Source organism: Procambarus clarkii, chromosome 70, assembly GCF_040958095.1.
Source record: "Procambarus clarkii isolate CNS0578487 chromosome 70, FALCON_Pclarkii_2.0, whole genome shotgun sequence".
Taxonomy (NCBI): Eukaryota; Metazoa; Arthropoda; class Malacostraca; order Decapoda; family Cambaridae; genus Procambarus; species Procambarus clarkii.
In genome coordinates, this window is record NC_091219.1 from 21258736 (window position 1) to 21274180 (window position 15445).

Consider the following 15445-nt stretch of genomic DNA (forward strand, 5'->3'; position numbering starts at 1 on the left):
CCTTCACCACCTTCCCTACCTTCCCTACCCTTCACCACCTTCCCTACCCTTCCTCACCTTCCCTACCCTTCAGCACCTTCCCTACCTTCCCTACTCTTCACCACCTTCCCTACCCTTCACCACCTTCCCTACCCTTCACCACCTTCCCTACATCATTGTAATCATCTACAGCTCACACACTGTCTTCATCAGTAAATAAACTTATTAAGAGAAGAAAACATTTAACCTTCATTTTGAAACCAATTGGCCTCGGGAATCCTAGTGAGGATTGAGTCTAGTATCTAGTGAGACTGGAAAATCGGTCTGCCTATGACCCCTCCCAAACACCCACCAGTTACCCTGCAAAGTTTGGTGCTCGAACAGGCCTTTTCTTCTATAAAGATTATTCCCTCTTATGTGTTGCGATTATGACTTTATTCCTACAGATCGAAGTGATCTTTGGCAATTACATTGTGTAAATAAAAGTGAAAATTTCTACCAATTATGAAGAACATAATGTTCGACTTTTCTTCCCAGCTTTCATATATTTGTACGTAAACAGTATCTTCCTGTTATAGAACCCAGCGATACCATAACTCTCCTCTTATTATTTAACAACGTGGAAACGAATACCTGTTTGAGATAACCCGTTTAAGACCAACATGAGACTAATTCCCTGTCATGAACCAACAGGAGAATGATAGCACTACCCGTTACAGATGAACAGTAGAATGATGACCTCCCTCCCGATATATAGAGCCAGCAGTACCAGGTTCCCCAGGGTCCTCCGCTCCACAAAAGGGACATTGTCAGGGCCCCGTCGCCCAGGGGAGAACCTATACAAGCTGATGTGTACCCAGCTGATGTAAAAGTGAGAAGGGAAGGGGGGGAAGAGTGAGACGGTGAGTGTGTGTGTGAGAGAGAGAGAGAGAGAGAGAGAGAGAGAGAGAGAGAGAGAGAGAGAGAGAGAGAGAGAGAGAGAGAGAGAGAGAGAAAGAGAGAGAAGTGCAAATATTATGGTCTCAGTTGATGAACGAAGAGACTAATAAAGACGGGATAGGTGAGAGAAGACTTTCCTGTGGACGCAGTATACGAGAGAAGAGGGCAGGGAGAACGACGGGAAGAATTGTGGGATCAGGAAAGGATCTGTAAGGACACGTTACAAAAAGGAGTGATGGGAGGGGAAGGCTGAGGTGAACGGAAGGGGGAAATGGTCTGGTGATGCGCGGTGCATGACCAGTGGGATGGGCAAACCCAGAGGGAAAGATGTAGGGGGAGGGAGAGCTAGAAAAATATTGATAGGCCAATGTAGGGAGGAAAAGGGGAGAGAAGGGAGTGAAGGGTGGGGAAAAATGCGAGAACATGAGTATTAGGGAGAATTGGGAGAGATGTGTACTCAGCTTGTAGTTGTCATATAACCCTGAAAGCCAAGGAGAGTTGAACTCATCGCTTGGATCTTTGCCTGTGTCCTAATTATTAATCCGGCTTTGGAATCTTCCGCCACCAATTCACTCATATGAGTTTTTCAGTTTTTACTACTTGAAAATAAATTCATAAAGTCCTGCCATTGAAATTCATCTGATGATAAGTTGTGTCCCTATCTTTTTGTTCCCATGATCAATTAAGTATGTCGCGGTCATGTCTCCCATTTTTTAATCATCTCCTGTGACGTATTTAACAAATTTTCTCTTATTCCTTTCCAGCATATTTGAAGCAGTTGATAGTGGGCAGGATTGGGTCACTGTATATGTTGTCTTTAGCAATGCTTTCATGCAGTGACCTGTTAAAGACTAGTACTGGGCAGAGAAAGAACGTTGTTGAAGTCTTACATAGATTATGTAACTCTGGACGCCAAAACATTACTTCAAAAGCCTATCATTCGTACACTAATGTATATCTATATATATATATATATATATATATATATATATATATATATATATATATATATATATATATATATATATATATATATATATATATATATATATATATATTGATCTACTACTCCTCAACCCAGAGGCTGAGGCTATACAAAACAGGACAAGCTAACTGCTATATTGTTCATTAGTTATATTTCCATAAATTTATAGCAGGTAGAAGATGACTCATATATTGATGCAAAACACAGGCAACCATGATAAAAAAAACTATATACTATAAGAACTAGGACCGACATATGATGAATTGCAAAACCCAACTGCTCATTGATGACGTTAACGTCATGGTGATGTAGTTCGATTCTTCTATAACCACGAAGATTCACGTTTACCGCTTAACAATGAAGGCAGCCAAGAAACTACACTACTAAGGAGCATCTCGCTCGTACTAGACAGCAGAGGTTGCAAAACCTTATATGATGTACAAATTTCTCTCATATTCAGTATGCACGGCTCTTCTGGATGGCTTGCCCCTATCATTTATCCGTCTTTTCAACAAGGTAAAGATCCAAGAAAGAACCCAAAGGAACAGACAGATGTCAGGGATGGCACGAAGATCATTGAGACGAGAGAGTGGGGACGCGCCCAGATCCAGAAAACACGGATGAGATGCTTTGGCAACTCCAGCCAGGGATGCACAGGTGTGAGTTGAGCTGAAATATATGACAACGATGGCCCACCTCGAAGATTAGAGAGAAGAGGAGGAGGAGGAGGAGGAGAAGGAAGAGGAGGAGGAGGAAGAGGAGGAGGAAGAGGAAGAGGAGGAGGATGAGGAAGGGGAAGAAGAGGTTAAGCAGAATGCGAAAAAGGACTGGGAAGAAAATCTTAAAATAAAATATTCTCACGAATAACTTGCGTGTAGTAGATGAAGCTTCAGATTGAGAATATAGAGGATTGATAAGAAGAGAGAGATGATCTCTCCGTCTCTCTCCCTGTCCCACACACTTTGTATTAAAGTGCCCAGCATGTCTTCACTCCACACGAGACCCATCATTGTGTCACGTTCACTACCACAGTCGATACTCCTGGGCCTCTTAACCGTCCTCATAATAGTAACTTCGTGCGACACACCTTCACCAACACGTCCTCGCTATATCTGTAAGTACGTGTTGAAAAGATCGTGTGGGACCTCAGCAATTTGGTTAGAAAACAAACCTATCAAAAGGGAAAAGGAGAATCTGAGGGAAAACACCTTTGTAAGACGATTATATTAAAACTATCACTACACAGGTCACTACACAGGTCACCCCACAGGTCACCACACAGGTCACCCCACAGGTCACCACACAGGTCACCACACTGGTCACCCCACAGGTCACCACACAGGTCACCACACAGGTCACCACACAGGTTACTACACCACTAGAGGTCACTACCAGCCTGCCATCGTGCAAGTGGTCTACAATGTATATAATAATATAATTTTTGAATGCTTCAAACAAACTGTTATTGCAGCTGTCAGCACAGAAAGTGGCCAGTTACTACTGAGACATATGGGACATAATATCCATTAGGTAGTGACCTATCATCTCCCCAGAAAAGACTCAGCTCCACACCTCCCAACTGAACGCCAGGTGAACGCTTCAATACTAACTAGAATGAACGCAAGTAACACACACACCATGCACTACCTGAATTAAAAGGACATTATACAATCTAACAATACATAAGTAATAAATTGAAGAATTGTAAATGGAGATACTCTGTATCTTTAAAATATAATTTATGTTTGTTCCATTGCTCTCTGTCCGAGGCTGGAGGCTAGATGTTTACTTTGTCCAACTTTGCTCAGTAATTACTGAGGGGTAGATGCCCAACATGGATGGGTAAGGATCGTCCTATTTTCTCCCATTTAGATGTTGCCAGCTCCAATAGTGATCCCGATGATGCTGGGGCGTGACTTTGTGAAATATATCCGCTAACATACCAGGTTGTGGGATGCGTTGATATACATTCGGATACCGCTGGTCAATGTACATTTCCATAAGTTATTGGTCTTTCTTCATCAATTTTTCTTTGATCGACCCAAGCACTAGGTCCCGGGCATCGCCGGGAACTCCATCTAGTAAATATATATATATATATTTATATATATATATATATATTTATATATATATATATATATATATATATATATATATATATATATATATATATATATATATATATATATATATATATATATATATCAGTGGAATATTCGACTGATGTAAACCTGTAGAGGCGGTTCCTCGCGCCCGGGCGGGGTTGCCCAACCTCTAGTTTTCTAAGACATTAACATTACTGTTGGCAACTGCATTGGCAATGTTACATTGGCATTAGAATATTTAAATAAAGCACTTAAGAATATCAACAATTACTAGCAAACTCCAAAAGTTGCCATAAGTGAGATACAATATATAAGGTGAATCTTAACAGAAATATTCTTTCTCAGTCAGTTGCTGTCTATTCCCAATTGTCTTCCTCAACAGAGTGCCCTCATGAACTTAACATTGCGATTTTCACTAGAAACTATTGTAGCAATCACAGTTAATACGTATTAAAATTAAAGAAAATAAATCAACTTGATTCAGTATGTATCACCAATATGAGAACTAGACCGAAGCCGCATATCAATTTCAAATAAACATGAAGCACCATTACTTGCCTCTCAAACTCATTGTCAATAGGTTTATTGCCCGGTCTCCCGGGAATAGCCATTACACTGTGGCATCCTTCAATAATGTTAGACAAATCCTTAATTACTCTTCATTTCCTGAGACACACGGGCAGATCTGTGTACCACATGGCAATATTTAACAATTCAGGAAGCTCTTTGTGAACACCTCATATGCAAATTTAAAACATCAAAATGTTAATCTCATTGCTGCTATATTCACGCCAATATTTTATCTTTGACTCAAGTACTTATACCTACAGATTGATTTGCATATAGTATTTCTCATTATTTAAGAATTTACAACAATTTTAGAGGGTTTCATACGAAAATTGCGATACCTCGAAAATTGCGAGGGGAGCCGGTCGGCCGAGCGGACATCACGCTGGACTTGTGATCCTGTGGTCCTGGGTTCGATCCCAGGCGCCGGCGAGAAACAATGGGTAGAGTTTCTTTCACCCTATGCCTCTGTTACCTAGCAGTAAAATAGGTACCTGGGTGTTAGTCAGCTGTCACGGGCTGCTTCCTGGGGGTGGAGGCCTGGTCGAGGACCGGGCCGCGGGGACACTAAAAAGCCCCGAAATCATCTCAAGATAACCTCAAGATAACCTCAAGATCGTGCTGCTGAACCGATTACGTACGGCTTAGATCCCATGCTAGAACAACGAAATGAAAGAAAATAACACAGAATCACAGTTCCTGTTCTAAAGGCCTGGAAAGCAACACCATCACAATTTCTCACCCTACTGGAGTTGAGGCCGCTTCAGGGTCGAGGGCCACTCGGCGCACCCTCACCCTCACTTCCAGCTGAAGAATGGGAACCTACTGTCAGAATAACCCACAGCCGAACCTACACGCCAATTAGCGCAGGTGCTGGTCAGGGGGACTCGGGATGGAGTGGAGCGAGGGTGGGTGTGGTACAGAAGGACCACCAGGTCACCCGCGTTGTAATTGAGTTCGTGAAGATCGAACTTTCTACCCTGAAATACATTGGCGTACGCTCCCCTGTCAGTATTGGCGAACCCTCCCTCCAGCCTCGTTGGAAATTTTGTGTAATTGGCGAGCCACAACTCAATATATAGTTTTGCCACTAGGGAGGAACGGTGTGGCGGTGCTGTCGAAAACAATAATGTAAACAAATAGTGAGGAGATAGAGAGAGAGGGGACTCTGCGTGCCTCCTAACTGCCTGTTGTATAAGCAGAAGGAAATCTTTCTCGAACTTTGATTTGGACACTGTTAGAGACCAAAGGACGATGAATTTGATTACTGTACAGGGCTGATGTAGGATATGGATGTATTTGTAAGTGTGCGTGAGAGAGAGAGAGAGAGAGAGAGAGAGAGAGAGAGAGGGAGAGAGAGGGAGAGAGAGAGAGAGAGAGAGAGAGAGAGAGAGAGAGAGAGAGAGAGAGAGAGAGAGAGAGAGAGAGAGAGAGAGAGAGAGAGAGAGAGAGAGAGGGAGAGAGAGAGAGAGAGAGAGAGAGAGAGAGAGAGAGAGAGAGAGAGAGAGGGAGAGAGAGAGAGAGAGAGAGAGAGAGAGAGAGAGAGAGAGAGAGAGAGAGAGAGAGAGAGAGAGAGAGAGAGAGAGAGAGAGAGAGAGAGAGAGAGAGAGAAAGAGAGAGAGAGAGCCAATAGTCTCTATCTCTGCCTCGCATCTGGAACTTGTTTGCTCAATAGTTTACAAGGAAGATCAGGTCAACTGATCACATGAAGGCTCTGGTACACACACTTCACTCCGAGCTCATCTTATTCCTTATAATTCAGGCATGTCCAACTGAGGGTCCCCCGAGCGCCATCTGGGCCACATTTGTGTTGTCATGAGGGCCACACACCAAAACTGAGGGCCCCCGGGGGCCGTCTGGGCCACATTTGTGTTGTCATGAGGGCCACACACCACACCTGAGGTCCCCCGAGGGCCATATGGGCCACATTTGAGTTGTCTTGACGGCCACACCACAACTGAGGGCCCCCCGAGGGCCATATGGGCCACATTTGTGTTGACACGAGGGCCACACACCACAACTAATTGAAGTCATTTAATAAAAGTTATTGCAGAATATTTTTATTACTTAAACTTAGAAACATACAATGTGCATACAAATGGTATAGGCAGCTAGCCACATTCATGAATGCAAAGTAATAAAGCAGTTTAACAAAAGAAAAAATCGAAATTTTAAACGGCAACATAGACTTCTATACTACAGCAAAAATAATAAGGATTTGGATAAGGATTTGGGATGGGACGGGTGGAAGGAATGGTGACCAATCACTTAGACGGCCGGGGATTGAACGCCGACCTGCATGGAGCGAGACGTTCCCTCTACCGTCCAGCCCAAGTGGTTGGGCATGGAGAAAGAGAGAGAGAGAGAAGAGCCGTGAATTTGTTTCCCTTTAATATTTCCCTTCCCTCTAAATTATTTTCTACAATTTCACGAAATAGACGACAGAGGTAAACAAAAAATTGTGCTAAACAACTCATCCACACACGTTATGAAGAAATAATATAACGTTTTCAGTATTTTCTTTTTAGGTTTCCAGAACGTGCCTTGGCTCGCCCGTCACATTCCCCGTGTCATCCATCACTGGGTTAGTGCCCAGGAGCTTTAGATTTGCATACTGGATGTCCGTCCACTGGTGCTCTCATAACACGGCCCTTCTCCCTTCCCAATAACTCGACGCTCCTCTCTCTCAGCGGAAACCCTCTGGCAACTTACCATGTTCCTGCCGGGTGCTCACCGTTCCTGGGTTATCTTGAGGTTATCTTGAGATGATTTCGGGGTTTTAGTGTCCCCGCGGACCGGTCCTCGACCAGGCCTCCCCCCAGGAAGCAACCCGTGACAGCTGACTAACACCCAGGTACCTATTTACTGCTAGGTAACAGGGGCATTCAGGGAAAGAAACTTTGCCCATTTGTTTCCGCCTCGTGCGGGAATCGAACCCGCGCCACAGAATTACGAGTCCTGCGCGCTATCCACCAGGCTACGAGACCCCATTACCATAGTCTCCCTCTATCTTGCCCTTCCTCATTAGACTCCCTCTCTCTCACTTAGCGACGTCTTCCATCATCGTTCCCTCTCTCCTCACACACCCTCTCCATCTAGGGGGGCCTCGTAGCCTGGTGGATAGCGCGCAGGACTCTTAATTCTGTGGCGCGAGTTCGATTCCCGCACGAGGCAGAAACAAATGGTGATAACAAATGACAACGGCTTTAACAGGCCGAAACGTTCATCTCTCACATTTCTTTGTGGTTTTTCCGCACATATATATATATATATATATATATATATATATATATATATATATATATATATATATATATATATATATATATATATATATAGTAATGTAACAGAGGTGTCCTCCCGTCAGTAATGTAACAGAGGTGTCTTCCCGTCAGTCATTCCTGGCAGCTCTAACTAATCAGGATGCCAGCGAGCCTAGCACTACCTTACAATGGGTGGCAGTATATATATATAAGAAATCTGTTGACCCGAACTTGTCGTTCGTTGTCAACAGCGGCGATAATCACGGTAACTAGAAAGGAGAAGATAAAAAAAATAGCGGAAAACAAAGAATTAGCAGAAAATAGAAGGAAGAGGCAATTACGGAAGCGTCCAGTGTAAGGGGTCTCAGTCAAGGACACAAAATAATGATCACATTTTTCTCAGGTACTTAATTGGCCGCCACCTGCACCTGCAAGATCACTCTTCCGAACCCCGTCCCAAAAATTCTGATTTTATAATGAAGTGGCGTCTGGACACCTGAGCCTCAGGCGGTGAAAAAGCCGATTTCCTGCATCAGGTAGATATGTGGAGATGTTTAGAGCATGTGAGGAAATGAATATGTATTCACCTAGTTGTATCCAGCTATATGTGCTAGCGGGGGTTGAGCTTTGTTCTTTTGCCACGCCTCTCAACTGTCAATCAATTAACTGTTACTAACTACTATTTTTTTCACGCGCGCACACACACACACACACACACACACACATGATCACCACATTCAAGATTCTGAAGGGAATTGATAGGGTAGATAAAGACAGGCTATTTAACACAAGGGGCACACACACTAGGGGACACAGGTGGAAACTGAGTGCCCAAATGAGCCACAGAGATATTAGAAAGAACTTTTTTAGTGTCAGAGTGGTTGACAAATGGAATGCATTAGGAAGTGATGTGGTGGAGGCTGACTCCATACACAGTTTCAAGTGTAGATATGATAGAGCCCAATAGGCTCAGGAATCTGTACACCTGTTGATTGACGGTTGAGAGGAGGGACCAAAGAGCCAGAGCTCATTCCCCGCAAACACAACTAGGTGAGTACAACTAGGTGAGTACACACACAAACACACACACACAAACATTGGAACAAGGAAAAGTCAAGGTGATGAAATAAATGAAATGTTGGCCCAGTTTGTGGAGAATATCAAGAGTGAGATGCAAGAAATGATGCAGGAAATGAAAAATGAAATAAGCAACCTGAAAAAGAGAGCTGACAGCAGCAAAGGAGGAGATTCGAACCCTCAAATAGAACAGTGTTGATGCTGAGACTCAGATAATCATCCAGGGAGAAGGCGGAAATAGTATACTGAAAGAGAATGCCACAATAATGCCACTCTAGAAATGGAAGGGGCTGACCATAGAATTGAGAAGGTTTTCAGGCTAGGCTGGTACAACAAAGACCGAGATCGTGTGTTAAAGATAGTGTTTGCAAACAAGAACACAAAGGAATTGATTCTAAAAGGAAAAGCCACCTGCAACATGTGGGAGATTTAAAAAAAGTATTCCTCCAAAGGGACATGACGAGGGAGTAGAGAGCCATGGCGGCAGAAGCAAGGAAGAGGCGCAGGACGAGAGGGGAAAACCAGGAACTCACAGCTCCCAACACATCAGGAGCTGGGCGGACTGCATGTTCTTGGATTGTCGGAAAGCCTTTGACACAGTACCGCATAAGAGGCTGGTACATAAACTGGAGAGACAGGCAGGTGTAGCTGGTAAGGTGCTCCAGTGGATAAGGGAGTACCAAAGCAATAGAAAGCAGAGTTACGGTGAGGGGTGAGACCTAGGATTGGCGTGAAGTCACTAGTGGAGTCCCACAGGGCTCTGTACTCGGTCCTATCTTGTTTCTGATATATGTAAATGATCTCCCGGAGGGTACAGATTCATTTCTCTCAATATTTGCTGCCGATGCCAAAATTATGAGAAGGATTAAGACAGAGGAGGACTGCTTGAGGCTTCAAGAAGACCTAGACAAGCTGAAGGAATAGTCGAACAAATGGTTGCTAGAGTTTAACCCAAGCAAATGTAATGTAATGAAGATAGGCGTGTGTGTGTGTGTGTGTGTGTGTCACTACCACCCTTTTGCAAAGCGATCTGATTTTCTGATACATCTGATCTGATACAATTTATAATCGCATTGCACTGAGTGCATTGCTCAGGCAGTAAACAGCTGCAAACTGAATAATTTAAGCCTTGAATGTTTACATATTATTAATTCATATCTCTGTTCACTGCTGTTTGAAAAGTTCCCCTAAGACTGAGTTGTACGAGATTTGTAAATGGCCGCCCCGATCATATAAATACCTTTAACAGGAAAGCATGTAATACGGGGATCACCTTTTAACTTATAAAAGCCTTAAATGGCATTATATATTGATTATGGGAATTATAATATGCAGGACCGATTAATTTGAATGCGCTCAGCACTTTAACAGGTGTGTGAAGATTATCTAAGTCTTGCTAGAGTAACAACTCAGTGAGCACAGTATACAAGTATAATGTTATCATCGTTGATTCGACATCATCTACTTTGATTCAACGCTGAATGAACGTTACACATCATTGGGCATTATTGTACACGGACACTAAGCAGGCATCTAATTGAATTTATAAATAAGCATAGATAAGGATAGATAAACGAACGAGAGAGTAGAAAGATAATAGTTTGATAAGGAAATAAAAAATTAAAAACAAAAGATGAAATCCACCAGAAAGGATCTGTATTATAAAATGTGTCTCGCTGCCCAGCAAGAGTAAGACTGAGCTAATAAGGAAGTTCTGCTCTTTCCTGCAAATTAGAGTAATCTGCATACCAATGGTGGCCAGCCAGCCGTGTTGAGCGTGTTGGTGGGTAATGTGGAGCAGCTGTGCTCTCTCTCTCTCTCTCTCTCTCTCTCTCTCTCTCTCTCTCTCTCTCTCTCTCTCTCTCTCTCTCTCTCTCTCTCTCTCTCTCTCTTTCTCCGTTCACGCTATTCATACACTACCCTACCTCTTATCACACACTTTCCACACCACTCTCACTTACACCAAACACTCTCACACCACACACTCTCACACCACACACTCTCACACCACACACTCTCACACCACACACTCTCATACCACACACTCTCATACCACACACTCTCACACCACACACTCTCACACCACACACTCTCACACCACACACTCTCACACCACACACTCTCATACCACACACTCTCATACCACACACTCTCACACCACACACTCTCTCAACATACATTCTCACACCACCCACTCCCACACCACCCACTCCCACACCACCCACTCTCACACCAGTCACACTTACATCAAACACTCTAACACACTTTCGCAGCACAAACTCTCACTTCACTTTCTCCTAATCTCCCTCCCTTTCCTACTGGGTAAAAGTCTGCCATACTCTCCCCTCTTTAAGAAAAATAGTTAATAAGACACTATAAATTACTCTGAGTGACAGTCCCTCAAAACACTGATGATGAAACCATTAACTATTTCCCATCTGAATATATTTTGCTTTATTTGCTTTACTGCATACCATATGAGAATTTATTTCGCTTCCTGACAGCGAAGAGATACTTGTACACATGCTGAACGCACATATAGATGAGTACAAATAGGTGCAGCAGTGATTTTGACCCTTTGCTATAACCTTCAACTCCTCTCTGGAATCGGGGGAACTACCTGAAATTTGGAAAGTGGCATGTGTGCAAGCTATATTCAAGAAAGGGGGACGACAGGAGCCACTAAACTACAGACCAATATTGCTTACAAGTATTTGCTGTAAGATGTTAAAGAGATTGTATATAAGAGCGTTGATCATTTAAAATGGATCAGTTTTGATTCCAATCATAAACGTGGATTCAGCGAAGTAAACACCCTGCTTGAGCAGCTTATTAGAGTTCTATGACAATATGGCGAAGTTAAACAGGCTAGAGAGAGCCGACTGCGTTTTCGTGGATTGCAAGAAAACGTTTGAAACTATTACTCATAATCGACATGATCTATACAAGCAGATAGATCTATACAAGCTAGAAAAATACAGGTTGGTGTATCGCGAAGAGTACCTAGGTGGGTGAAGGAATACCTTTCATGAAAAAGCTAAAACGGCCTAGTAAGGTGAGAGGGGGCAAAATGGAGAGAGGTAATAGATGGAATAGAATGGAGAGAGGTAATAGATGGAATACCTGTCGTATTATGGCCCATGCATCCTCTTCCTAATGTGCGTAAGCGATCTTACATGGAAAGTAAGCTCATTGGTATTAGTGCTTGATGATGATCCTAAGCTAATGAAGAGAATCAGAACAGATGAAGACTGTAATGCAAGATAAACAAGACAATCTCCAGAGATTGTTTAAGAAATGGTTACTAGACTTTAACCCTGCCAAAGGCAAGGTTTTGAGGATAGGATTTGGAGACTGACGACCGAGATGAAGACTGTAATGCAAGATAAACAAGACAATCTCCAGAGATTGTTAAAGAAATGGTTACTAGACTTTAACCCTGCCAAATGCAAGGTTTTGAGGATAGGATTTGGAGACTGAAGACCTCATATACAGTATAAGATGAAGGAAGGCAACTTCTAGCTTCTGAATAAGATAAGGTAAGCGGACGGGGACATAATTTGAGATCTATCACCTGAGGACACATATCAGCAGAATAACAACAGCTGTGTGTGCCATACTGATAAACGTCTCGTAATCCTTCAGGAACATGGACAAAGACTCATTATTGAGTATGCTTCACCCGCATGGAACCTCTACTTAAAGGAACACAACATCAAACTAGAAATGGACCCAAAATATCCAGCAAGACTCGTTCCTGATTTAAGGAACTAAGCTATGAAGATTGGCAACTGAAACTCACTGCGTTGGAGGAAAGAAAAAGCAGGGCAGACATGATAACGATCTACATGATACAAAGAAGACATAACAAAATAAATATAGATGCAATGTGCAACTTAAGAAACATTTGAACGAAAGCACATAATAGGGAACGGGAAACACTAATAAGTCACAGAGAAATAGGAAAGAACTTTTCCGGTCTCAGAGCCGGAAACATGTGGAACGGAATGGAAGAAGTTGTGGGAACAAATTCGTTACATTATTTTTAGTGTAACTTATTTATTTATTTATTTATTTATTTATTTATTTATTTATTTATTTATTTATTTATTTATTATATATACAAGAAGGTACATTGGGTTTGTGAGAATACATTGAATAGTACAGTATTTACAATCTTGTAAAGCCATCTAGTACGCGCAGCGTTTCGGGCAGGTCCTTAATCTAACAGATAATATTAAGTAGGTAATTTCTATCAGAATTGATAAATGATAACAAATATATTGCAAGAGAAAAATGAGATGAGAGGGCTTAGTAAGTGTATTAAAGCACATTGTTATATTAAACCTCTGATTGATTACATTGACAGCTTGATTGGTAATTTAAACAAGATTAATAGACACTAATTGAAAGAAAAACTGCGTGAAACAAGTCACTACCGTGACACAAATTCTCTTTGAGAATGTGATTGAATCATGTAAATCGTATTTTCCTATATTGCTGTATCTGATGCTCATTTTAAATGACCTGTCTTTATTTTAAATAATCTTAATTTTTTTGTAATCGCAAATATCTGTTTAAATAGACGGAAAAAGTTTTGTTAAATATCAAATATGTTTGTCTCACATTTCACTCTATTTTTTATTTTTTTGTCAGGACGAGATATGCAAATTTGAAGTTCATCAGCCTTATGAATATTTTAAACAGGTAAAATTCAGCAAAAGAAATACTCTGCCAGGTGACGCAATGAGGAAGGAGGAAAAATGAACTGTATTTTTCTGGGGAAATTGCGTCAAGTCTTTGGGACGATCTTGTTGGTTAGTTAACCCGTGGGGAGGGTGAAGGGAAATATCAGGGGAAATGCGCCAAGGACTCACGACTATATAACACTTGGAAGGGATAAGGATAAGGACTTGGGGTGGGACGGGATGGTGTCCAATAACTTGGACGGTCGGGGATTGAACGCCTGACCTGCATGAAGTCCAGCCAAAGTGTTTGGGACACCTGTTCAACTCTCTGGCTGTTTTCTCCACGATAACCTTCTTCATCTTATATACCAGGTTATCTTTTATACCTGGCTATCTTATATACCTGGCTATCTTATATACCTGGCTATCTTATATACCTGGCTATCTTATATACCTGGCTACCTACTATAATCCTCCAGCATTCTTCCTTCTCGGTCTTCATTCACTTCCTTCCTTCCTTCCTAAGTCTATACACTTCCTTTCCCTCCACCGCCCACACTATCTCTCTTATCAGTTGACACAGTGAGTTAGGCAATACGATGTCTTATCTCTGCACTACCGTGTACGTTGTCTTATTTCTATACTACTGTGTACGATATCTTATCTCTGTACTTCCGTGTACGATATCTTATCTCTGTACTACCGTGTACGATGTCTTATCTTAGGTACTACTGTGAATGATGTCTTATCTCTGTACTACCGTGTACGATGACTTATCTATATTCTACAGTGTATGATGTATTTCCTCTGAACTACTGTGTACGATGTCTTATCTCTGTACTACCGTGTACGATGTCTTATCTCTGTACTATGGTGTACGATGTCTTATCTCTGTACTATGGTGTACGATGTCTTATCTCTGTACTACCATGTACGATGTCTTATCTCTGAACTACAGTGTAACATGTCTTATCTCTGTACTACCTTGTACGATGTCTTATCTCTGTACAACCATGTACGATGTCTTATCTCTGAACTACAATCTAACATGTCTTATCTCTGTACTACGGTGTACGATGCCTTGTCACAGTAGTTGCCGTGTATTGTCGTGCGTCTGGCAGCGTTGAGCTCCGTTTCACTTCTTGTTAATTTTTAATTAAATAAGAACTGTTCTATTTTTGCTTCCTTTGTTGTCAAGGTAATTAATAAGTATGCACTTATGTCTCACTTTGCGGGTGTTATCCTCTATTTGCTCTCACAGGTTCTCCTAATTAAATAGTTCAGAGCCACTAACCAATTCGTAAACGTGTTGCATAGTTTCGAACAGTGATCATTGTGGCTACAATGACAGATTGCTCCCTAACCAACGTAATTAAATTTATGCAAACTGTATTAATTTCAGTTCCAATTACTAACAACTTAAATTGTCTCATCTTATCAGCCTTGGTATTCTACACATCATCTTTATGTTCTACAGACCAGAGGCGTAACAGATAAGGGTTAATTGGACGCCCTAATTATCTTCTTAATACTCCCTCGCACACACACACACGCGCGACAAAACAAACACACCAACACACACACGCACACACACACACACACACACACACAGAGCAGCTGTGTGACTCGAGTCACTGTTGACCTAACCAGCCCCCGTCCAGGGGCATCAGCGTCTGGTCAACCAATGAACTGGACTGTTTGTTCACCGGGTCGCCTCATCCCACCTCCAGCCCTCACACGGCTCACCTGACCATCACAAAGATAGCGACCAAAGCCAACGGTATCAGCGAGGAATAACGTTGACAACAACGAATAACGCTGTGAGAAATAAAGCTCTTAGCG

General features: G+C 42.1%; 1 protein-coding gene across 1 annotated transcript in view; it reads right to left on the reverse strand.

Annotated features, from left to right (window-relative positions):
- LOC138355987 (streptococcal hemagglutinin-like) overlaps positions 1-15445 on the reverse strand; it is a 36208-nt gene that overhangs the window by 11507 nt on the left and 9256 nt on the right. Inside the window, exon 3 of the mRNA XM_069311533.1 lies at positions 11390-11535. Coding sequence (XP_069167634.1) covers positions 11390-11535 — 146 coding nt within the window. The remainder of the gene's footprint in view (positions 1-11389; positions 11536-15445) is intronic.